The sequence below is a fragment of the Protopterus annectens genome, chromosome 5.part1 (assembly GCF_019279795.1).
Source record: "Protopterus annectens isolate FY-2018-M chromosome 5.part1, PAN1.0, whole genome shotgun sequence".
NCBI lineage: Eukaryota > Metazoa > Chordata > Ceratodontiformes > Protopteridae > Protopterus > Protopterus annectens.
The window spans coordinates 105,607,420-105,632,418 of NC_056736.1; the positions used below are offsets into that span (position 1 = coordinate 105,607,420).

Below are 24,999 nucleotides of genomic sequence, written 5' to 3' on the forward strand. Positions count from 1 at the left end.
CGTATCATAAACACACACTGTGAACAAACAGCTATGTAGCTCAGAATGTGGACATGATACCCATCAGATTTTTATGCCATTTTAAACACTGTTTTCTGAATGCATTAATGCTTACATGTTGTCTTGCTGTTAAAGCAAGTATGGTAGACTGAAAAGTTATGGAAAGCATGCTACAGTCTTTAGTATTTCATTATGTGTATGTCTCAGTTTGACTTTTTTATTCTCCACATGGTAATTTGTGTCAGCTTGCAGATGCAAGGGCTACATTTCATGAGATTAATATAATATGTATGCAGACATTACTAAAATTCATAACTGTTAGAACAAAGTTGTATTATCTTGGGAAATACTGTGTGTTGCCCACCCTGTTTACTGCCGTACCCACTGTTGCTGCCAAGTCCATTAATGTGTTATTAAAGAAAATGTGAAAAAATTATACATTACTCTAAAAAGTTACCAGTAGCACATGGATTGTACATCTCATACTGCCTCTAATTGGACAGATGTACTAAAACCATCCGCTTGCAGATGGTACCTTGATATCTAATGTTGCAACTACTATTATTGCGGTATTAGGATTATTACTCATAACCATGACAAAAATCTTCTAAAGCTGTATAGCACAGGATGTGTATTGGCCACCTCATATTTCTGTCGTTGCTGTTCATCTTGTTGAATGGATACTGTACACAGAGCTGACTGTGCTGCAGAGAATTACTCTTGAATGCATCCAAACATTACATTAATGGCATTGGAACACTCCTTTGTTTTTCACCCGTGAATAGAAGTACCTTAATGGAACTTTGACTTGTCCCTGATGATTTAATGCTGGCAGTAATTAATTTTTTTTTACATCGGCAGCCAGATCCCCCCCCCACCACCACCACACACACAGGCACCTTCCCATACTCGTACAGCAGCCAGTAGTGTGGCTAGTTATGAATTTTTGCTTGTTGACCTCCGTAGTGTACAGTAGACTGTTTGGCTGGAGCCAGGCTGGCTGCAGGAGAAAAGTAGTGTCCAGATTAATGTGTTGTTGCTTGTTTTCAATATATAGCAGACAGCCCACTGCCTTTCCCTGTTCACCCCCCCCCCCCCAGACTTGCAAGAAGGGCATGCTTGGAAGTGTTCTATTTAACTGTGTATTACAACATCTGCCATTAGTAATTTGAGGGCATACTGACTAGCCGTCTAAAATGGTTACAGGGATCTTGAAAAAGGAGAGCAAAACTGCTCTGTTGGAAATAGCAGAAGCTTCCTCCACCCATACACTCTGCTACAACCAAATAGTGGTGTCTGTGCTTTCTTAGCTTATCTGACTGCCACCAGTAACTGAAAGGTGACTGACTGCAGTAAGCTCATCAGACTACTGCATTTCAGCAAGTTAATGATAGGACCCCCGACATCCAACACAATATAACCAGTAGGCCATATATTAATGTACTTCTGTTTGTCACTTGTAACTGAAAGACACTGTGACTGTAGCTGCAGTGGGTAGTCTGAAGGACTAATGCTTTAAAAAAAAAAAAAAAAAAGTCAGTGCAAAAGTTTTGTTATAGATCGTAATAATAAGAGTGTGCACCCACTCGTTCTTTGTATACTTCGGTATTTTTGCTTGGTGCACAGTGACTGCCAATATCTAGTGGATACTTCAGGATAGTCAATTTTTTGGTACTGTCTTTTGCCATTCACATTTAATATTTTTCAGGTTGCTGAACACACTAAACAGTCAGTATCCCTCAAAGATACACACACAAACACTAGAAAACAAGTAGGTAGTAAGCACCCAGTAATTCAAAGTTACAGGGACATTGTGCACAGCTATAGTGACAAAATAACCTTGACAAGCTGGCTTCTTGCCAAGGAAAACAGTACTTGCAGTGCATGGAGAATCGTGATTATTTCCAGTATCTTTTAAGACACCCTGGTTCAGCACTACTCCAGTTCAAGACCCACTCAACACACAGAAGGGTGCTTAACAATTGTTAAGCACCCCCTACACGCCAAGATCACATCTCTGCTAGGTACTAAATGCAGACAGTGCTGGCTAGTAAACAGCAACAGATTAGCTTCATTGCAACTCCATTTCTGCCTCATGTCTACAAAATTACAGCCACTATAATTAAAAAAGAGCTGCTTTCCCTTACATAGTATTTGACAGTGCTTCTCAACCACTTTGCTGGCTTTCAAAGCTGGCACAGCACTTCCATTTTTTCCCCAGAAACTAGTAGTACATGGCTGGCTCACAGGATTGGTGATACCACCTCTACTATGAGACCAGTCACCAGCGGGTTACCTCAGGGCTGCGTGCTGGAACAGCTGTTATTTGTCATCTACTTCTTGGAGATAAAGGCTGATGTTAAGGGCCTTTGGCTGACCAAGTTTTTAGATGATTACAAATTGGGAGCTGTCCTAGTTTCACCCATGATGTATACATCTTACAGGAGGGTCTAACAGTGACAGATGATTGATGCCAAAACCATGTCCTAAAACTGAAGGACAAGAAATGCGTTATAGTGCCTTTTACATGTGCTGGTGTTAAGTTGCTAGAAGATTAGACAGACTCTGAGTTCAGGATTAAAAGATTTCTTTAATTCAACCATCCAAAACAATAACAGGAAACCTACACTTTTTCTACATACTGTGATCTCGCTTCTCTCTCTTCCCGCATCCTCTGTCTCCACATAGTGATGCAAGACCAGAACACAACATATTCCCCCCTTACTTAAGAACAGCACTACAACTTGTAAGATGTAAATTAAACATCACTAACATTGTAAGGAACATTGAATTACATCAACATTTATGTTTATGCAACCTAGTCCTCAAGCCAACGAGGTATCCTTCTGACACGAGCTGGAGGAATATGTGGAGGTTCAGGCATTGGTGTCACTGTAGATTGAAGCTGAAGTCCACTGAAGCATCCCTTGAAGCATCACTTGTCTCAGGTGCATTTGATTTGGATAAATGGAAAGAATGCCATTTTTTTCCGAATGCCATTTTTTTCCATCTGCCAACAAGTAAGTGCATGGACCAATTTTCTTTTGAATTTTCACAGGTTGTGAAAATCTTGTATGTGCTTTTGGAACATGTAGTGGATTCCGAACACACACTTTGTCCCTCTTGTGAAAATGAGGAAGCTGTGCTCCACGTCTAGTATCAGAATACATTTTCATTTTCTCTTGGAATAGAAGAGATCAACAGTATCAGCATTAACTGTGCAGGAAGCAGGAGAAGGAAGGACATTGAGGCATGTTCAGATTTTCTGGCTAAGAAGCAATTCAGAAGGGGAAACTCCTGTAGTAACTTGTGCTGTTGCACGATATACCTTAAGAAATTCTGGGACAACTGTTTTCCAAGGTTTCTCTTGTAAGGTAGCAGACTGTATGCAACCTTAGAGAACACAATGAAATATTTCAGTGGCACCATTTACAGCTGGGTGGTATACTGAAGTATGCATGTGTTGTATATCTGTCTGCCAAAAATGCTGCAAAGTCTGCAGAGGTAAATTGAAATCCATTATCTGAGACAGTTGTAAGCGGATGGCCCAATTGGCTGAAAACTGAAGTGAGGAAATCTTTAACATTTTGAGTAGTGACAGAGACAGTTAAGGCAACTTCTGACCCCTTGTTGTGATAATCAGTGAGGGTAAGGGCATAACGACAACTCCAGATAGCTGTTTCAACTAGACCCACTACATCTATGGCCAGCTTTTGCCAAGGTTCAGATGGAAATGGAACAAGTTGTTGCTGAGGTGCTGCTGAAGGATTGGCAGTCTTGTCAAAAGATTGGCAAAGTTGACTATTTTTAACTCTAGCTGCAACCATGTCATCCATACCTGGCTACTAGTATAGCTCATGCAGCTGCTGTTTGTTTCTCACCACGCCTTAGTAGCCTTCATGAGCAAGCATCACCAAAGTGTGGCATGAAGAAACGAGCAATGAGACGAGTGTCGCTGAACACAAACTCATTTTGTGCACTGAGTTTCTCATAATCTGAAATATAGACGCTTTTGTGTCCACTGCATTAAGTGGAGAAGGACAACCACTGGTAGGCAGGGTTCACAGAGTGGACAACTCACTGCAGGAGGCAGAGGCAAATTCACCAGGTGGCAAGGCAGTTAAAGCAGCAGACAACATTGCCACAAACTAAGGTTCAGAAGCATTTTCAGCAGTGGCAGGGAAGTGCTAGCGAGAGAGACAATCAGCAATGTAATTCTGTAACCCTGGACGATAAGCAACAGTGTAGTTTAAAGACAGCAGTCGTGCTGCCCAAGATGCAATCCACATACCTGCCCAATCAGACCCTGTGGAGGACAGCCTGGTCAATGCTTGGTGATCAGTACAGAGAGTGAATTCATGACCCCACAAGTAAGTTCTTCATTTTTCAACAGCCCATACACATTCAAGAGCCTTTTTTTCAACTGTAGACAACTTTCTTTTCAGCTGCAGTAAGAGTCCTAGATGCAAAGGTAACAGTCTGATGTTCTTTGTGTTTCACTGTTGCAGTCATTACATTTGGGTTATCCTGCTGGCAGGTTGCCCTTAGTCGGCCTGAATTCCAAAGTCTTGGGTCCTGCATCAGTTGCTGTCGCCTCTTCCCTGACGTCAGGTCGTCAAGGGTATAAAAGATGCAACCGACGCCATTTTATTCAGTCTTTTTTGCCACGCGGTGCCCGAAGCAGAAGCAGTTCGCAAGTGCTGGTCGGCTGACTCCTGAGATTTTCGTGTTCGAGTTTCAGATCCAAAGGTTTCATTAAAAGTTAAGTACCCCATTGGGGAAACTTTTTTTCTTGCTCCAGACCGATGTCAGAAAAAGTTAATAATTGTGTTTCTTGTGGGAAGCAAATACCTCATAAGGACTTTCATTCGTACTGTATTCCTTGCCTAGGCCCTGACCACGACATTGCTAGTTGTCGGTTTTGTGCTAGATTTAACCAATGCACTATTAAGCGTCGGTATGATTTTGCATTAAGCTATTTTGGGCGAAGATTTAGTTATAAAACGTCGTCTGATAGCCATCCGACTACCAGAGTTCACAAAAAACTCAAAGAAAAAGACAGGCAACCAAGGTCCAAAACCAACGACGAAGCTTCTCCTAAGCAAGTCGCCGGTTCTCAGTGAGGCGCTTTCGCAGCCCCTGACGCCCGCTACTTTAGAGTCGCGGGCCACTACCGACTCCCACGTGGAGTCGGCCAGGACGCAGGAAACTCAAGGTATTGGAGCCTCGGAGATTATTCCCTTGGAGATTATTCCCTCAGATGGGTCTGGAGCCGCTGAGCAGGCATCGGCTTCAGAGGGTGTATTCAGACCTAAACAATTATATGTTAAACCGACTTCAAAGACAAAGACTAAAACACCTTTAAAGACAAAGAAACAAGTTCTCCAGCCACAAGGACAGGCCTCCATGCCCAAAAAACAGGTGCTCAAAATGGCCGAAGACTTAATTACCTTGAACAGGGGTTCCCATCCCCTTCCTGATAAGAGGCCTAGGCAAGAGACAGACTATGAATCTTCAGATCAGGTTTCCATTTCTTCTGATTCCTCTTCTGATCAGGAATGGGTTCTAGACATAGTGTCACAAGGCTACAAGTTTCATTTCCATACCCTACCAAGGGCAAACAGTTGGCCAGACCTGCGAAAAAATCATTGGGCAGAGGCTCAAAAACAAGTCGCAACCCTCATGGACATGAGGGCTATTCAACAAGTGCCACAGCAAGAGCAGGGACAAGGATTTTACTCAAGACTCTTCTTGGTACCCAAAAAGGACAAAGCATGGAGACCAATACTGGACCTATCTATTCTAAACACTTTCCTGGATATACCAAAATTCAAGATGTTGACCTTACAGCAGCTTCTACCCATGCTGGGCAGCAAGGCTTGGCTCGTGACTTTAGACCTAAAAGAGGCATACCTGCATGTCCCAATCAGACAAACATGCAGAAGATACCTCAGATTCAAGGCTGGCTCAAAGCATTACCAATTCTCTGCACTGCCCTTTGGCTTATCTACTGTGCCCAGGGTCTTCACAAAATGCCTGGCACCAGTAATTGCTTACTGCAGACAAATAGGAATACAAATATATCCTTACTTGGACGACTGCCTCATACAAGCAGAGAACAAGGACATTCTACTACAGCATCTGACATTTGTGATAAGACTTTTAACATGCCTAGGGTGCACAGTCAACAAAAATAAATCGGATCTAGTACGCTTTCGAGATAATATTCCTGGGTGCAAGCTTAAATACAACTGCCCAGATGGCTTATCTCACCAGACAAACAAAGGCAACTGACTACCTACCTCAAGGAAATGGCAACAAAGGCCCAGTTATCTGCAAGAAAAATTCTGCAGGCTTTGGGCTTCATGGCATCCTGCATCTTACTAATTCCATATGCAAGACTGCATATGAGGAAAATTCAATGGTACCTAAAAAGTGTCTGGACACAACATTGCCACAGTCTGGAAACAATGATTACTCTAATCCCCTGCCTGCAACAGGAGTTTCGATGGTGGGCAAAGGCTTGTCACCAAATCAAGGGACAGCCGTTCTCACTACCCCCAGCCAGGCAGAGCCTAACAACGGCTGCATCAGATTATGCCTGGGGGGCACACATGGCAGGAAGAGGCATTCAGGGCACCTGGTCCACAAACCAAAAGCATCTGCATATCAATCAAAAAGAGATGCTAGCTGTTCAAAATGCCCTGACAGCCTTCAAGAACCTACTTCATTCGGGACGACTACTGTTGAAGACAGACAACACCACGGTCATGTGGTACATAAGCAGGGGGGCACTCATTCTTATCCCCTGTGCAGACTAACCATAGCTTTATGGGACACAGCATTGACTTACCAAGTTCATCTGCAGGCACAATTCCTGCCAGGAAAGGAAAATACTCTGGCAGACGAACTAAGCAGAAACCTCATGGATCCCCATGAGTGGCACCTGGATCCACAAGTCTTCAGCATGATAACAAGGAAATGGGGACGCCCGGACATAGATCTATTTGCCTCCCCTCAAAACAATCAACTGAAAAGATTCTGCACAAGGACTTATCACAGACAAGCTTGGAAAGTGGACGCCTTATCTTTCAACTGGACAAACCTATCAGTATATGCCTTTCCTCCCCAAGGTACTCCTAAACGTCAGGCGGGAGAAACCAAAAATGATTCTGATTGCCCCAGACTGGCCACTCCAGTACTGGTATCCGATCTTAAGGAACTTGTCCCAATGCTCAGCCTGGACCTAACCTCAAATACCTCATCTACTGTCCCAGCAAAACAATCAGATTCTGCACAGCCAACTCAGGACCCTAAACCTGGCAGCATGGCAGATAATGTAGCCATGTAAACCACACCTCTCAGTAAAACTGTGATGGATGTCATTTTAGAAGCCAGAAGGCCTAGTACTAGAAAATCCTATGCTGGGAAATGGAAGAGATTTTGCGCTTGGAACCAAGCTCAAGGAACTGATACAGCTGTCCCAAATATTCCTCAGATTTTGCAATACTAGCTGAAATGCTGGACAAAGGCCTATCTTTCTCATCAATTAAAATCCATGCCTCTGCCATTTCGGCTCATTACATTACAGAGCCACCACTCTTTTCTCATCCTTTATTAAGGCAGTACCTCAGAGGAGCCAAAAACTTAAGGCCTCCAAGGAGAACGCCAATACAGCAACTGGTAAGCAGCCAAGTACAGGAAGTGGAGCACGGGAACAAGACACTAACTTAACTGAAGTGACAATAAAAGTTCTCCTTGAAAGTGAGCATGGTTTATGCATTTAGGCAAAATGGATACTGATGATCCAAAATCTACAGTTAAATCCACAAGTGCAGTAGCAGTTGAAGTTTTCATTGTGACGCTGCAATGGATTCTCCCAGTTGATGAATGGTCACTTAAGTAAAGGATCTGAAGCTCAGGTAAGGCAACTTCTGCAGTGAGCATGTTTGCAAAGAATGGCAAACGTGTGCAAAATTACTAGTATTTCAGCAGCTGTTACATTTAACAGAAGGAGCCGGAAGAGTGTTTATCATTGGAAAGATGCTTATCAGATCCACATTGATAACAAGCACGAAAAGAGGCTGCAGATGGCGTAGCAGTTGTAGGCTGTGAAATGGGTGGCAGCTTGGAAGAAGGCCTGTAGCAGTGGTGACCAGCAGCAGAGACAGGTTCAGTATATAAAGTCTGTACCAGGACTGGTCTGTCACCCAAAATAAACTTTGCCTGCTCATCTACAGCTTCAGTTTGTATAGCAGTCATAATAGATTTATCCAAAGTTAAGTCAGGTTCTAAAAGTAATCGTTTATGTATATGATGACTAGACACGTTCCACCAACTGGTCACAAAATATGTCATTCAGTTTAGTGTCAAACTCGCATTTAACTGCTAAGTCTTGTAATGTGGCCACATACTGAGAAATAGTTTTGTGAGCAGCAGAAGCACGTTTTCTAAAAGCATGCCGCTCAGCAACAACATTCCTCCTCCTAGCAAAATGAGCAGATAAAGCACTAGTGGCATCCTCCAGTGGCATACCTGTGGTTCAGAAGCATGTAAAACGGTCTCTAACCTTCTGTTTGCAGACAGTGAAGAAGTGCCTTTTTCTTGCTTCCGGCCATTCATCTCCTGATGCACGAACAGCCAGCATGTAGTTATTAAACATTTTCAGCCACATGTCAAATGGTTTAACTGGCTCACCCGGGCATGGCAAAAATGGTGGAGGAAAAGGAGTAGCAGCAACGGCCATTGTAAACGAGCAGAAACTAGTAAGCACCTAGTCGCCAAATTAAGCTGCCAGAAGATTAATATAGACAGACTCTGAATTCAGCATTAAAAGATTTCTTTAATTCAAGCATCCGAAGCAACAACAGTAAGTCTACACCCTTTTCTACATACTACAATCTCGGGTCTCTCTCTTCCTGGGTCCTCTGTCTCCACCTAGTGACGCAAGACCAGAACACAACAGTTGGTCTATTGTACTTACCATAGTAAAGTTTATAATTTGTTTTGGATTTCTTAAACTGTTACATATTGCTATTGTTTGATTCTTGTATCTTTTTGTTTATTACTTAGCTTATTTTCATAAAATTGTATAAGTATTTGGAGTTTTTCTCCTTGTGTCTCCACTGAAAATGGGTTTCAGTTCAGTTGGACCAATCCACTTAACAAATGTCAAATAATTTTGTGAAAACTGCCACCCAGGCTAATTACTCCGTCGATAAGACACCCCCAAGAATTGACCCAGTAGTAAGGGATCTGAAATACATGTAGACAGTAACCAGGTATTGGCCAACATGTGAACAGGTTAGTAAGAAAATTATTCAGTCTCCCCCAACTTATAAGTAGGAGCATGCCATCCAAGGAAGTCATAGTCCCACTTTGGCAGTGATCAGACCCGTCTTTCAGTATAATGCCCCCTTCAGCATGTACCTGACCACACAGATGCAACAGTTGGAATACCCACAAAGGTTCCTTACCATGAGAATCCAGGGTATAAACACATTGTCCTACATGGATCTCCTTAAGTCCTTTTTTTTATAGTCTTGCCTCCTACAGGCTGGTGAGAGGCGATCGATGCCTGGCATGCAAGGTGTCTCAAAGTCCATCTCTGATGGAAGTTTTGCACACGTACAAAAGTAACAGCATCAGAACCACTAGATCCAGGGATTTAAATTCTTCTTCTGACATGAGTAAGACATGTTGGCGAGACAGATGTGTGTCAGAGAATCCCCATGCTCTGGAACAGGCTCCCAATCCATATAAAGCAGAGTCCATCCCTAACTCCTTTTCATGTGTAACTTTAGCTAGTGGATGGGAAATTGGAAATTCACCCTGGGTCTGCACCCCCCCCCCCCCATATCTGGGATAGTGTTGGCAGTACTTGCCTGTCTTTGTCTAACATACCCCCCATAACCTCTAGAAACTTCCTAACATATCCCTTCCTAATAAATGCCCATGATAAATAGGGGCACAAAAGTCGTGCTGGATGGCATGACTAGGCTTGTAAAGGCCCTGGTGGTCTGTAGCCAGGTATACAAGTGTGAACCTATGGAGCAGTTAAATCTGCATGCAGTACAAAGAACTATGATTGGAGCTCTGACCATAACGAAATATTATGAGTTCTCGACATGGCTGCCAAGATTCACCTCTTGAGCTTTGCTGTCTGAATATCTTGGCATATATGTCTCGAACATGTAACCGGGTTATGATTGGTGACCCAGTCATAATCCTCTTGTTGTAATACATTTCATCTTGTTGAAGGCATTAACAAAATTAGCATTACCTATAATACATGTATGGGAGAGAGACTTGCAGACAGTAGACTGCGTAGTTAATTTTTCTGTATTGGTCACTAGAGTCTCAGACTCACGCTGACTTTTTAGCTTGAGTGGGTACAGCAACATTGAGTACCACAGGTAAAATGGTGACACCGGTAAGCAAGTTCATCTTGCTTCCCAAAAGTAACAAGTGACTGCTAGCACTACCCTCCTGTCCACACACATTTTTTTTGTATACATCTGTATGTGTGAATGCTTAAGTGAAAGGCAAATGCATACAAGAGTCGTCTGTCCTCAGTAACTCAAAGGCAGTTTACTCTGCATCTGGTATGGGTACTTTAACCCAGTACTGTGTAAGTGCATGAATTCAACTAGCCGGTTCCTTTCTTCATCTTTGCACTGACTACAATAGTGAAGAATTGAGGGATGTGTGGTGGTTCATCTGCTAAGTAGCTCTAATGCCTGAATCACCGGCAGTCTTCAAAGTTATTGAAGAGGAGTCTTGTCTTGGTGATGTGTCATGATGCTAAGTGTGTCACATTTACTTAAGACACTCTTAATGAGTTTTTTGTGATGGAGGCTCAGACTGCAAGGTACCTTACACCATCTGTGCTTTTGTGTTCTTAAGCTGGAGCCTTTAGTGATTTATGTTGAGAGCTCTGGCCAGAGTTTGTCTATTCATAGTTCTTTCATGAGGGCTTGCCAGGAAAGAACTGGAAGGTTATAGTATGAACCGTTTTTCTGGGTTGGTGATGGCCCAGGTGTAGTGCGTGTGGTGTTGGCGCAGGAAGTTGCAAAACTGACTTCTGTACCTGCGAGGAAACATTCTTAAGTTTCTGGAGCCAGAGCTTGTCTTGAAGATTTGCCTCTGCAAGTGAGTACCTTGTGTATTTGTTTTTAACTACAGTACTATGACTCTCTCTTCATGGTTGCAGACTCTTGTACTAGAGTTGATTAAATTTGCATATATGAAATGATGGGAGTTAAACATTTGTTTTGTGCATTTTTGCTTCATTTTCAGATGCGATGCCGACCCGTTTGCTCTTGCTAAGTATGTCATTGCATTGGTGAAAAAGGACAAAACAGAAAAGGAATTGAAGGCACTCTGTGTTGATCAGCTAGATGTATTTCTTCAGAAAGGTTTGTATTTAAAAAAAAAAAAAAAAAAAAAAAAAAAAAGTGGGTAATCTCTCCTGTACTGTGTTGCTCATTGAAGCTTGCAGCTCACGTTTCTACAGGGAACACACTGTAAAAGTGTGGTAAGAAGTGCTTCTTTCTAGTTTTGCCTTCACTTGAGCAGTTTATTATCTAGATCAACACCACCAGCCCCTTTTTCACATTTTGTACAGGGGGTCGGGGTGCCATGTCAACAGTTTCCATCTCTCTCTAGTCTATGCTAGTCTCCTACCTTTTTCAGCACTTATGCCTGATTGTTGCAGGTCTTCTCTCATACGATGCATCCACCACTCTGCTGAACACCCTCATTTCCTCTTGCCTTTTTCCTGTTTGTCCCAAATCTTTACCAGGTGTGCAGAAAAACAGAAGTCAGTGCGCCACAAAACAAATCTAAATGGAGATCATTTATTTAATTTGACAATGTCAGGATGGAGGACTCCCAGTACAATATCTTTTTCTTTTAGCAAAATAATGTCTTGCATTGAAGTTGTATTTGTTGTGAATTTAGTAGCTTCATTTAGACTATTTTGTACTGGTGGTGGTGGTGCTGCGGTAGCGTTGTCGACTCACAGTAAGACGCTGACCGGTTCGACTCTCAGCTAGAGCGTCTTCTGCGTGGAGACGTGTGTGAATGGGCGTACCTTCGTTGAAGGTTGTGCGGTAGGGCTGGCAACTCAGCACGTAAAAATCAACTGCCAATCATTAGCGGACCGGAGTTCTGCTGTGGCGACCCCTAACTGGGAAAAAGCCGAAAGACACAACAAGTGTGTGCGACTCATTCTGGTGATGATTTTGATGCTGTGCAGGTGGAAATCACCTGGTTACTACCAAAGGACTTCTATCTGTGTCGGAAAAGTAGGTTTGCACACTGACATAGTCATGTGAGTTAAAAGTTGTTACAATGTATGTGTTCAGCTCACTGTCTGGTTTGGCCTTGTTTAAGTTATTAAATGGATAAAACTAATGTTGGATAAATAACCCCCACTCCCGTTTTTTTCCCCCTTATTTCTTCCACTCTCTTCAGCTAATTATTGCTGGTTGATATTTTCTGAACTGCACACAAAGTGCTGGCTTCTTCAAGCAGATGAGGTGTACTGTCAACTGAAGCTTTTTCATCTTCTGTTTTGGACATTGTTGTTCTCCACAGGCTTTATCTGCCTCTGGATTTAGGCTGCTTCTGCACCTCTTTGGTTGAGGCACAGTCTGTGACCACACATCCTATCCCTTTCAAACTGAGTCTAGTCTTGACAGTAGAAGTACTGATTTTGGTTCAACAGGCTGTGTCTTAACCAAAACTTGCCCTTCTTCAGATTTGGATTTTTCTGTTATTTGCTGACCTTGAATTGGTTGGATAGAAGTTTTCATTGAGTATTTGCTCTAGTGTGTGTAAAACGTGCCAAAGGCCCTAGTGTGAAAAATAAGCAATAAAAAAATGGACTAGCCAGAGATAAGTGAAATTGCATGTTATTTAAATGTTATTTAAAAAACCCATTAAAACATTTAACATGGAAAAGGATTTGGCTTTTAGACTGCTTTATTTCTTCCTTGGACTTGCAAAGTTAAAAACTATTCAGTATTTGTATATTACTTTTGAATTATTTTTACTTCCCGTTAGGTTTCTTAAAGCATCTGTAAACACCGTTAGGTGTATGATTTGTTGGCTAACATGATTTCCTAAAGTACAGTGTAGTAATGCTATCTTATTTGTTATCGTCATCTGCTGTATTTTAAACATCACACTGCAGTAAATGTTAAGTGTTAAAATTAATTTGTATTGTTACAATGCACTTTTTAATAAAAAGAAATTGAAGAGAAATTGGGAATGGAGAGACAGGCTTTTATATTCACTGATGTGTTCAGATCATGCCCTCTTATGGCAGTCAGACCCAATTACTACTTGTTGATGTTCTTTGTGTTTCACTGTTGCAGTCATCACATTTGAGATTTTCCTGCCAGGGGTGGCCCACAGTTGGCCCGAATACCAGAGGCTTAGTATTTCTGTATCGGTTGCTGTCGCTCCAGGACTGACGTCAGGTCGTCAGTGATATAAAAACAGTCAGCCAACGCCATTATATCAATCTTTCTTGCCAAGGAGCCCGAAGCAGAAGCAGTTCGCACAAGTGTCGGTCGGCCACTACCTGAGTTTTCGTTTCCGAATTGAAGTTGAAGTCATCTAAAGCTAAGTACCCTGTTGGGGATCCTTTTTTCTTGCTCTAACCGATGTCAGAAAAAGTTAACAATTGTCTCGCCTGTGGAAAGCAAGTACCACACCGAGACTTCCATTCTTACTGTGTTACCTGTTTAGGTCCAGACCATGATTTCCCCCACTGTTGCTTTTTTGCTTTGTTCAACACCAGAACTGTATGTCGTTAGGACCTTATTGTAGCTAGATATTTTCACTCTGTCCTCTAATTCTGATATGGCTTTGGTAAGCCATCCGACTACCGATCTTCTGAAAAAACTTAAGGATAAAGACAGAGACAGACCGCACAGGTCCAAAATTGTCAATGCTGCATCCGCTAAGCTAGTTATCAGTTCTCCGGTTCTCAGTGAGGCGCTTTGGCAGCTCCTGATGCTCGCTTCTGTGCATTCGTAGGCCGCTACCAAGACCCTTTCGGAGTCCGGTATGCCATGAACTTCTTCGACTAAGGGTCCTGTGGATGTCTCTACCTTGGATGGGTCCGGAGCCACTGAGCAGGCACTGCCTTCTGAGGAAGTACTTCGCATTACCAATACTCGACACAGACTGACTTCTTTCGCGTCTTCAGTTCTTTCTAAAACTACCGAGTTTCTAAGGCCCAGGGTACGAACCACACCCAAAAAAACGACTACCCAAGCTCAGGCACCTGCTTCCTTGCCTCAATCTCAAATGCTTAAAATGGTGGAAGATCTTCTTATGCTTATTAGGGGAAGCCAGGCTACCCCTTCCAAAAGAAAGACTTGTCCCCAGTAGTTTTATCTGAACAAGAGTCCGATGACTCTGATGCATCTGAATATGAAGATATGCAACCCCTCTCTGCTTATAAGGATTCTGATGCAGAAGAATCCATTCCTTCTGCCTCTCCACCTGAGGATTTTTCATTTGGGGAAACCCTTCATACTTTAAGGGAGCATTTCCTTTGGGAATGTCAAGACTATCCTCAGTCAAAAAAAGAGACTCGAATTCTTAGATTTACCACAGCAGACCTTTGGCCATTCCTTCTGTCCTGGATGTTATGGATAACATTTTTATGGACTCCAGTTAGACTCCTGACACCCTTCCTCTTGCTCCCAGGAAACCGAACAGTATTACAGAGTCCCTGACTCTCACAAATTTCTTTTCAAAAATCCTACTGCTGACCCAAAGATCATCTCTCAAGGACCTAAAGGAATTAAAGCAACTTCAGCTAAGAATCCCACCCCCTCAGATAGGGATTCCCGAGCTTTAGACAGATGGGGTAAAAAAAGTATACACCTCTGCTACTCTTGCTATTAGAGCATTAAATTGTCAGTTCCACATGCTAAAATAGCAGCATACCGTGCAACTCCTCAAACAAAAAATATCTTCCTTTCTTGCTTGTGCAGAAAATAAAGAATTACAAGAGTTAATGCGTTCTGCAAGTCAAGTAACTAAGCACACCTTGCAATGTGGTTTTGACACCCTAGAAACAACTTGCAGTGCAGCAGTCACTGGTTCTGTCCTTAGAAGGCATGCTTGGCTTAAGGAACAGACCTTGCCAGACCATGTCAAATCCAAATTATTGGATGCACCATTGAACAAAGACAAGCTATTTGGCACCAAGGCAGAAGAGGTCTTAAAAAGATGGAAGAAAAAGCTAAATCTATGCAGACAGACTTCTTACAGGTCCAGCCTTCGAGGTTCAGTAGGCATTGTCCCTCCAAGCACTGGTCCTTTCCTGCTAGCTCAGTCCAGACCCAAGGGAAACAGACCACCCCCCAGACAGCAGCCCCCGGGAATGCAGAGATCTAAGCAATGGAGTTCCTCTTCTTCAAAAACAGGGAGTGCAGTCACCCCCTTATGGTAAGAACTCACAATGACTTTACACTTCCACCCCTTACTTCTGCCCATCTGCTTGTGGCCCTAGGAGGAAAACTCTACTTCCACGCAAGCAACTGGGCCACAATTACCAACGAACGATGGGTCCTCAACATAGTGTACCAGGGATACAGATTTTATTTCCACACTCCGCCAACCCCAAAAGGGTTCCCAGATCTTCCTCCAAACCAGTGGGCAGAGGCCAAAAAGCAAGTCCTTTCCCTGCTCTCCATGAGGGCAATACTGCATGTTCCTGCAGAAGTGATAGGTCAAGGTTTCTACTCCAGACTCTTCCTGGTACCCAGAAAAGAGGGCACATGGCGCCCCATCCTCGATCTATCCATTCTAAACACATTTCTGGTGATACCAAAATTCAAAATGCTCACCCTCCAGTAGCTTCTACCAATGCTTTCCAAGGATGCTTGGTTAGCCACCCTAGACCTAAAAGAGGCCTACCTACACATCCCAATCAGGGAATCCTGCAGGAAATACCTACGTTTCAGGGCAGGATCTGTGCTGTTTCAGTTATCTGCACTTCCCTTTTGCTTATCCACTGCTCCCAGAGTTTTCACAAAATGCCTGGCTTCCGCCATTGCTTTTTGCAGACAAAGAAATATTCAAATTTACCCATACTTAGATGATTGCCTGATTCAGGCAGACAGTCAGGAAAAGCTGTTACAGCACCTGACTTTTGTAAAGGACCTACTGACCTCCCTGGGGTATACCAGAAATATAAAATATAAAAGAAATCAAAACTAGTTCCTACTCAAAAAAAATTGTATTCTTTGGTGCAAGCCTGGAAACAGCATCCCAGATGGCATTCCTTACTCCAGAAAAACAAGCCTACCTGACAGGCTGCTTCTCTCAACTAGCCACCAGAACCCAGTTATCCACAAGGAAAATCCTGCAAGCTCTAGGGTTTATGGCCTCTTGCATCCTACTCATTCCATATGCCAGACTGCATATGAGGAAACTGCAATGGTACCTAAAAAGCCTTTGGTGTCAACACTTTAAAGACTTGGAAACTCTCATACCAATGATACCTTGTCTAAGGAAAGATTTTCTTTGGTGGGCAGCAGCTTGCAACCACAACAAGGGACTTCCCTTCTCACAACCCCATGCTGCCCATACCCTCACCACAGACGCGTCGGACTATGCCAGGGGTGCACACCTGGATGGCAGGTGCATTCAGGGCCATTGGAGCCCAAATCAAATACATCTGCACATCAGCCAAAAAGAAATGCTACCTGTTCAGCACGCCCTGACAGCCTTCAGACCCCTACTCTGCCCGGGGCCTCTACTGATGAAAACAATTACCACAGTGAATGTGGTATGTCATCAAGCAGGGAGGAACTCACTCTTATCCTCTCTGCAGGCTCACCATGACCCTTTGGCACATTGCCTCAGTCACGTGACTACACCTGCTAGCACAATTCCTGCCAGGCTTTTTAAACTTTCTGGCAGACAGCTTAAGTAGAAACGTGCTAGACCCACACGAGTGGCAGCTAGACCACAGAACCTTCACCCTTGTAACCCAAAGATGAGGTAACCATAAAGGTCGACCTCTTTGCCTCCCACAACAATCATCAGCTCAGAAAATTCTGCACCAGGGAACCTCACAACGAGGCCTGGAAAGTGGATGCTGTATCCTTCCAGTGGATAAACCTCTCGGTCTATGCATTTCTCTCTCTACCACTCATATCAAGGGTATTGTTCAAAATAAGGGAGGAAAAACCGAGGGCAATCCTGATTGCCCCAGACTGGCCACCTCAGCACTGGTACCCACTGCTGCACAGCCTGCCACTCCTGCCACCATGGTACCTACCTCAGATACCAACACTCCTGACCCAGGGGAGTGGAGAATTCATGCATCCCCAATTGCAGACCCTCAACCTGGCAGCCTGGCTTATTCCCTGACCACCCCTCAAGCTGCCAGCCTAAGTAAAGAAGTCCTAGATGTTATAAGTGAGGCCAGATACCCCAGCACTAGGAAATCCTATTCTGACAAATGGAAAAGGTTTTGCACCTGGATCCAGGCTAAGGGAGCCGGAACAGCACAGTCCTCTGTACCTCTCATCCTGGTTTACCTGGCAAACCTACTATAGAAGGGGGTCTGTCCTTCTCTTCTATTAAAATTCATGCCACTGCTATCTCTGCTCGTTACAGCACAGAGCCACCTCTCTTCTCACACCCTCTCATCAAACAATTCCTAAGAGGGCCACCCAGAAAAGCTCTTACCCCAGCTTGGGACCTTAGCTTTGTGTTGGAAAAGCTCACCTTACCCCCCCTTTGAACCTGCCGCTTCAGCAGAGTTAAAATTTCTCTCTTGGAAGACAGCCTTACTTCTGGCCATCACTTCAGTTAGAAGAGTATCAGAGCTACAAGCACTCATGGCTGTAGAGCCCTTCATCATTTTCCATGCTGACAGAGTCACACTCAGGACTTAACCCATCCTTCATGCATAAAGTGGTGTCCAATGTGGCTCTAAACCAATCCATACATTTGCCCACCTTTTTCCCTAACCCATAAAGCAAGGGGGAAAGGATTCTGCACTCTCTAGATGTGCACAGACAGCTCAGATTTTATGCGGACAGGACTAAATCCTTTAGAAAAACTGATCATTTGCTAGTCAGCTTCTAAGCAGGATAGCACACTGCATTCATTTCTGCTACAGACTACACGGGAAACCAAATCCAAAGGGGGTCAGGACACATTCCACCAGGGAAACCTCCACCTGTGCAGCTTTTGTCAGAGGGGTCTCCACCAGGGACATCCTGGAGGTTGCAACGTGGACATCTGTTCATACCTTCACCAAGCATTACCATTTGCCTATCTTCTCCAAATCCAGGGTAGGCTTTGCCATCGCAGTCTTGCAGGGCATCCTAGCCAGCCCACAGTCTTCTTGACTGCCTCAACCCTTTTCTTCAGCTTTGGGAATCAGCCCAAATGTGATGACTGCAACAGTGAAACACGAAGAACCTAGTACAGTTGTGTACACTTCGAGTGTATTCACTGTTGCATTCTTGGATGTTCATCTTGCATACAGCTGCAGTAATCACAGATGGGTTTTCAGCCGTCAGGCGGTCCCTCGGTCGGCTGAATTCCAAAGTCTTGGTCCGGCGTCGGTTGTCGTCGCTTACTCTTCTGATGTCAGTAAGGCCAGAGTATATAAGACACAGCCGACGCCATGTTCTTCAGTCTTTTTTGCCGCGCGGTGCCCGAAGCAGAAGCAGTTCGCAAGTGCCGGTCGGCCAGCTCCTGAATTACGAAAAAATTGGAACCGAAGTCTTCTTTAAAGCTAAGTACCCGTTGAAACTTTTCTTGCCTCAGACCGATGTCAGAAAAAGTTAATAATTGTATTTCTTGTGGGAAGCAAATACCGCATAAGGATTTCCATTCCCGTTGCATACCTTGTTTGGGCCCAGACCACGACGTCTCGGGCTGTCGCTTTTGCGCTACCTTCAATAAACGCACTATCAAGCGTCGGGCGGAGTTCGCCCAACACTACTTTGGTAAAGCTTTTGATTATAAGATGTCGTCGGACACTCCGACTACCGTTTTGTCCAAAAAACGCAAGGAAAAGAACCGACATGCGAGACCCGCGGTCTCCGCTGACACCATGCCAAAACAGGCTACACGTGGTCCGGTTCTCAGCGAGACGCCTTTGCAGTCCCTGACTACCGACGACACTCCTTTGGCGGTGTTCTCTGTACCCGAGACCGCTGGGTCCTCGGTCCTTTCCCAGACTACAACCGAAGCCCCTGCTAATGTCGAGCCTACTAATGTGGACAGGTCCACCTCCACCCATGGTGTATTTAGGCCCTCATCTTCTTTTTCAATAAAAGCTTTTACTAAATCCAAAGCAGCCAGGCATCCCACGAGGCCTGTTGCACAGGGCCCATCTCCTGGACCCATGCCTAAGAAGCAGATGCTTAAAATGGCTGAGGATTTAATTACTCTTATCAGAGGTTCTCAGCCCCCTCCTGACAAGAGACCCAGAGTGGAGGAAGAATCTCCCTCTTCTGATCAGGGATCCATTTTATCAGAACATTCTGATGCAGAGGAACACTCTTACTCCCCTTTTGAGGATTCGGATGCAGAACAGTCCATTCCTTCTGTATCCCCTCCTGAGGATTTTTCTTTTGGGGAAACCTTGCACACTTTGAGGGAACACTTCCATTGGGAAGGCCAAGACATTTCAGATTCCAAGAAAAGACTTAGGGAATTTCTTTGGTTACCTCAGCACAGACCTCTGGCTATACCCCTGTTTTGGATGTACTGGATGATGTCTATTCGGAGGCTTGCCTTAACCCTGATTCTCTGCCTCCTGCACCAGTAAAACCTGATAGGTATTACAGAGTACCCAGCTCTCACCAATTTCTCTACAAAGGCCATAATGCTGACCCTGAAACCATTTCACAAGGCCCCAAGGGATTAAAGGCCTCCACTGCCAAGAATCCACTCCCTGCAGAAAGGGAATCCAGATCTCTAGAAAGGTGGGGTAAAAAGGTATATACCTCGCCACCCTAGCCATGAGGGCCTTAAACTGTCAGTTTCATATGATTAAATATCAACAGTACCTGTTATCACAATTAAGGAACAAAATGTCTCAACCTGAACAACCAGATTTAAAAGAGTTACAGGATATGATGCATAGTGCGGAGCAAGTGGGTAAACACACCTTACAATGTGGTTATGATGCCCTAGAGGCTTCCAGTAGAGCGGCTGCCACAGGATCAGTCATTCGCAGGCATGCCTGGCTTAGGGAACAAAATTTACCTGATCATGTGAAAGCTAAACTTCTTGATGCTCCTTTACAAAAGGATGTATTATTTGGTACTAATGCTGAGGACATACTACGGAAAATGGAAGAAAAAGCCAAATCTATGCAAACTGTCAAGGCTTTCTTACAGGTCCAACCACCACGTTTTAGCAAAAATTGGCCTTCAAAAAACTGGTCCTTTCCAGCCACTGACGAGCCCCAAAGAGGCAGATACAGACGCACAAGGGGCAGAGGGCAATCACAAGGATCATATAGAGGCAGACAATGGCAATCTCCAGCACCAAGAGGTGGTGAAGACAGTGCACAACAATACAGGAAGCAAACCCAATGACTCCCTCATTTCCATGCCAAGCAAGTCTCAGCTGACAGCGCCTTTGGGAGGGAAACTAGCATTATCTGCAAACAATTGGCATATTGTCACAACAGACAAATGGATACTGGACATTATAAACAGAGGCTACAAATTTCAATTTCACACACTTCCAAAAATGAGAGGCATGCCAAACCTGCCACAAAATCAAAGGGCAGAGGCACAACTACAAATTTCAAAGCTCCTAAACATGAGAGCTATACAAAAGGTACCTACACTCCAACAAGGTCAAGGTTTTTATTCAAGACTTTTTCTGATACCAAGAAAAGGAACCGACTGGAGACCCATTTTGGATTTATCCATCCTAAACACATTCCTACTCGTGCCAAAATTCAAGATGCTCACATTACAGCAACTTCTTCCCATGCTGGGCAAGGAGTTTTGGCTGGTAACATTGGACCTCAAGGAGGCATACCTGCATGTCCCAATCAGACAAAGCTGCAGAAGATACCTCAGATTTCTTGCAGGTTCAATCCACTATCAATTCTCTGCATTGCCCTTTGGCTTATCTACTGCGCCCAGAGTATTCACAAAGTGCCTGGCATCAGTGATTGCCTACTGCAGACTTCAAGGGATACAAATTTACCCTTATCTGGACGACTGCCTGATCCAAGCGGACAGCAAACTGATACTACTGGAACATCTGGCTTATGTGACACGGTTACTGCTTTCTCTGGGATATACCATCAACAAGGAGAAATCAAGACTAACACCATCTCAGAAAATAACCTTCCTGGGTGCCAACTTGGACACAAACACCCAGATGGCATATCTTACGCCAGAAAAACAAGGGCAACTATCTCAGTACTTCAAAACACTAGCAAAAAGTACCAGGCTTACTGCAAGGAAAATCCTGCAGGCTCTGGGATTCATGGCATCTTGCATTCTGCTAATCCCATGTGCAAAGCTGCATATGAGGAAACTTCAATGGTACCTAAAAAAATCTATGGTCTCAACACAGTCACAGTTTGGAAGCAATTATACCAATAATTCCATGTTTGCAAAAGGAATTTCTATGGTGGGCCCAAGCATGTCAAGTAAACACAGGCCTTCCATTCTGCAAGCATCAAGCAAAACAAGTCATAACCACAGACGCCTCAGATTACGCCTGGGGGGGCGCACATGAAGGACAGGTGCATTCAGGGCAGATGGTCCCAAAAGGAAAAGCACCTTCACATCAATCAAAAAGAAATGCTAGCAGTGATAAATGCAATTACAGCTTTCAAGGACTTCCTGCATCCAGGACAATTACTGATAAGAACAGACAACACCACAGTAATGTGGTACATAAACAAACAAGGAGGAACACATTCATACCCCTTGTGCAGACTAGCCATGACTCTTTGGAACTTGGCTCTGGAAAGACAAATCGAACTTCAAGCACAATACTTGCCAGGACTGGAAAACACACTGGCAGACACTCTAAGCAGAAATATGACAGATCCACACGAATGGAAGTTACATCCTCAGGTGTTTACAGAGATAATCCAAGCGTGGGGGAGGCCAGACATAGATCTTTTTGCCTCCCACAGGAACTATCAACTGAAAAAGTTTTGTTCAAGGACCTTTCATCCAAAGGCCTGGAAAGTGGACGCCCTTTCATTCAGTTGGACAGCATGGACAGTTTATGCATTCCCACCTCTGCCCCTTCTGCCCAAGGTGCTTTTGAAAGCAAGAACAGACAAACCGAGGATGATACTGATTGCTCCAGATTGGCCAAGGCAACACTGGTATCCACTCCTGAGGAGCCTAACACATACTCCTCCCTGGTCCCTACCTCTAATGCCTCTCCTACTGACTCAGAACAGCTACAAAACTCTTCACAGTCAGCTGAAAACACTCAACCTCGCTGCATGGAAAATTCCTTGACACCACAACAGTCCCTACTCTCCAAGGAGGTGCAGGATGTCATTTTGGAGGCCAGAAGACCATCTACTAGAAAAGCTTACTCTGCAAAATGGAAGCGGTTTTGCTGTTGGAATGAGTAGAGGCCAGGACCCTAGAAAATTGAACTTGCCTCAGGTTTTACAGTACCTAGCTGAACTGCTGAACAGTGGACTTTCATTTTCTTCCATAAAAATACATGCCTCAGCCATTTCTGCAGAATTCAACACGGATCCTCCTTTATTGTCTCACCCACTCTTACGACAGTTCCTCAGAGGGGCTAAGAATATAAGACCTCCAAGGAAGCAACCAATACCAGCCTGGGACCTTAATTACATACTAGAAAAATTAACATTGCCTCCCTTTGAACCTGCTGCCTCAACAGATCTGCAACATTTGTCCTGGAAAACAGCTTTCCTTCTGGCCATCACTTCAGCTCGTAGGGTTTCTGAACTACAGGCCCTCATGGCGGTGCAGCCCTTCCTCATCTTCCATCAGGACAGGGTTTCCCTTAGTACCAACCCATCTTTTATGCCAAAAGTGGTATCCAGGGTAGACTTAAATCAAGCCATACACCTACCTACCTTTTATCCTAACCCTCAAAACAAAGGGGAAAGGCTGCTTCACTCTTTAGACATCCATAGGCAGCTACGTTACTATTTGGACAGAACAAAGTCCTTCAGGAAATCAGAACAACTTTTTGTGTCCTATGCCGTAGGGGCTCAAGGGAAACCAGTTACCAAACAGACCATTTCCAAGTGGATTGGCCACTGCATATGGTTTTGTTATTCCTATCATGGGAAATCTGTCCCTACTGGTATCAGATCTCACTCCACCAGGGCCACAGCCACCTCTACAGCCTTCCTCAGAGGCGTTCCTACTAAGGATATTTTGGAGGCAGCCACTTGGAGTTCTGTACATACCTTCACAAAACACTACCACCTACCCTTATATTCCAGAACAAGAGCAGGCTTTGCCACTGCTGTTTTGCAGGGCATTCTGGCTCAACCCAGTTCCTCATAGTACCTACCACCCTATGCATAGCTTTGGGACTCTACCCATCTGTGATTACTGCAGCTGTATGCACGATGAACATAATACAGTTTTGTACCTACCATAAATGTAGATGTTCGAGTGCTAATACAGCTGCAGTACAGGTTTCCCTCCCTCCTTCCCCACTTGGTAAAGGCATGGGGCCTAACAACCTCTTCATACCACCTGACTGGGTTATCCTGCTATGTTTTATTTGCTTGCTGGCACTGATTTTGCATTACATTGCATTGCCTGCATATGTAGATAAGCCTTATTTATGTATTGCCTTCCTTTTGGGGGCACCTGACATCTGGGGCAAGAAAGACTGAAGAACATGGCGTCGGCTGTGCCTTATATACTCTGGCCTTACTGACGTCAGAAGAGTAAGCGACGACAACCGACGCCGGACCAAGACTTTGGAATTCGGCCGACCGAGGGACCGCCTGACGGCTGAAAACCCATCTGTGATTACTGCAGCTGTATTAGCACTCGAACATCTACATTTATGGTAGGTACAAAACTGTACTTTTCCCTCCCTCCATCCCCCTTCTCTCTCTCTCTTCCTCTCTCCTTACAGGGATTTTTTTGGTATTTACTTTCTACTGGTGGTGTTTTTCCACCATAACCTAGCTCCCTATTTGGGGGGGCTCCTGACAGGGCAAGAAAAACGTATGTAATGGCGTCAGCTGCCTGATTTTATATACTGATGACCTGACGTCAGTTTGGGAGTGACAGCAACTGACGCAGAAATACTAAGCCTCTGGTATTCAGGCCAACTGAAGGCTACCCCTGGCAGGATAACCCCAAATGTAATGACTGCAACAGTGAATACACTAACATCTACATTTATGGTAAGTGTACAGAACTGTACTTTAACAGGTTAGCACAGTATCCAGTAATATGACTTTGTGCCATTATCTGCAATCCCATTCCATACCCATTATAGTGACTGGCCAGAACGTTTGTAATTTTACTACTTTTTTGTCAGTTTATTTTAAATTTCCAATTTGAAAAATATGGTCTGGTCCATCAGGTAACAAAACTATACAAGGAAACCTTAGACTGTTAACTGTGAAAAATTTAAAAACTATTTTTTTTTTTTTTTAAGTACAGCGATGGAATGTTAAGGGATCCATGTCCTCATTAGGTTAGACTATAATGTGATGTGTCTTGGTGATGCTGTCTGGTCTGTGAATTTTATTCTCACCCTTGAGAGGTAGCTTGTATGCATTTAAGTACTACTAAAATAAGAGGAAAATATTGTTGAGGAACTCTCTTGCAAATTACTCTAGTGAGCTCTTTTATAGAACTGCACTAAAGCATTAGCTTTACTTGTAAAGCCCAAACAAAATCTGAGGTAATTTTCTTTTTAACACACTTATAATAAATGCTTGTTTAATCCTTTACCCCTTCATGCATCTAATAAAACTTGCTGCTTATA

At 43.9% G+C, this 24,999-nt stretch overlaps 1 protein-coding gene across 4 annotated transcripts in view; it reads left to right on the forward strand.

Annotated features, from left to right (window-relative positions):
• Positions 1-24,999, forward strand: part of RBM26 (RNA binding motif protein 26) — a 1,920,204-nt gene that overhangs the window by 261,663 nt on the left and 1,633,542 nt on the right. For all 4 annotated transcript variants that reach the window (XM_044072914.1, XM_044072916.1, XM_044072915.1 and 1 more), the window contains exon 2: positions 11,299-11,417. In XM_044072914.1, coding sequence (XP_043928849.1) covers positions 11,299-11,417 — 119 coding nt within the window. The remainder of the gene's footprint in view (positions 1-11,298; positions 11,418-24,999) is intronic.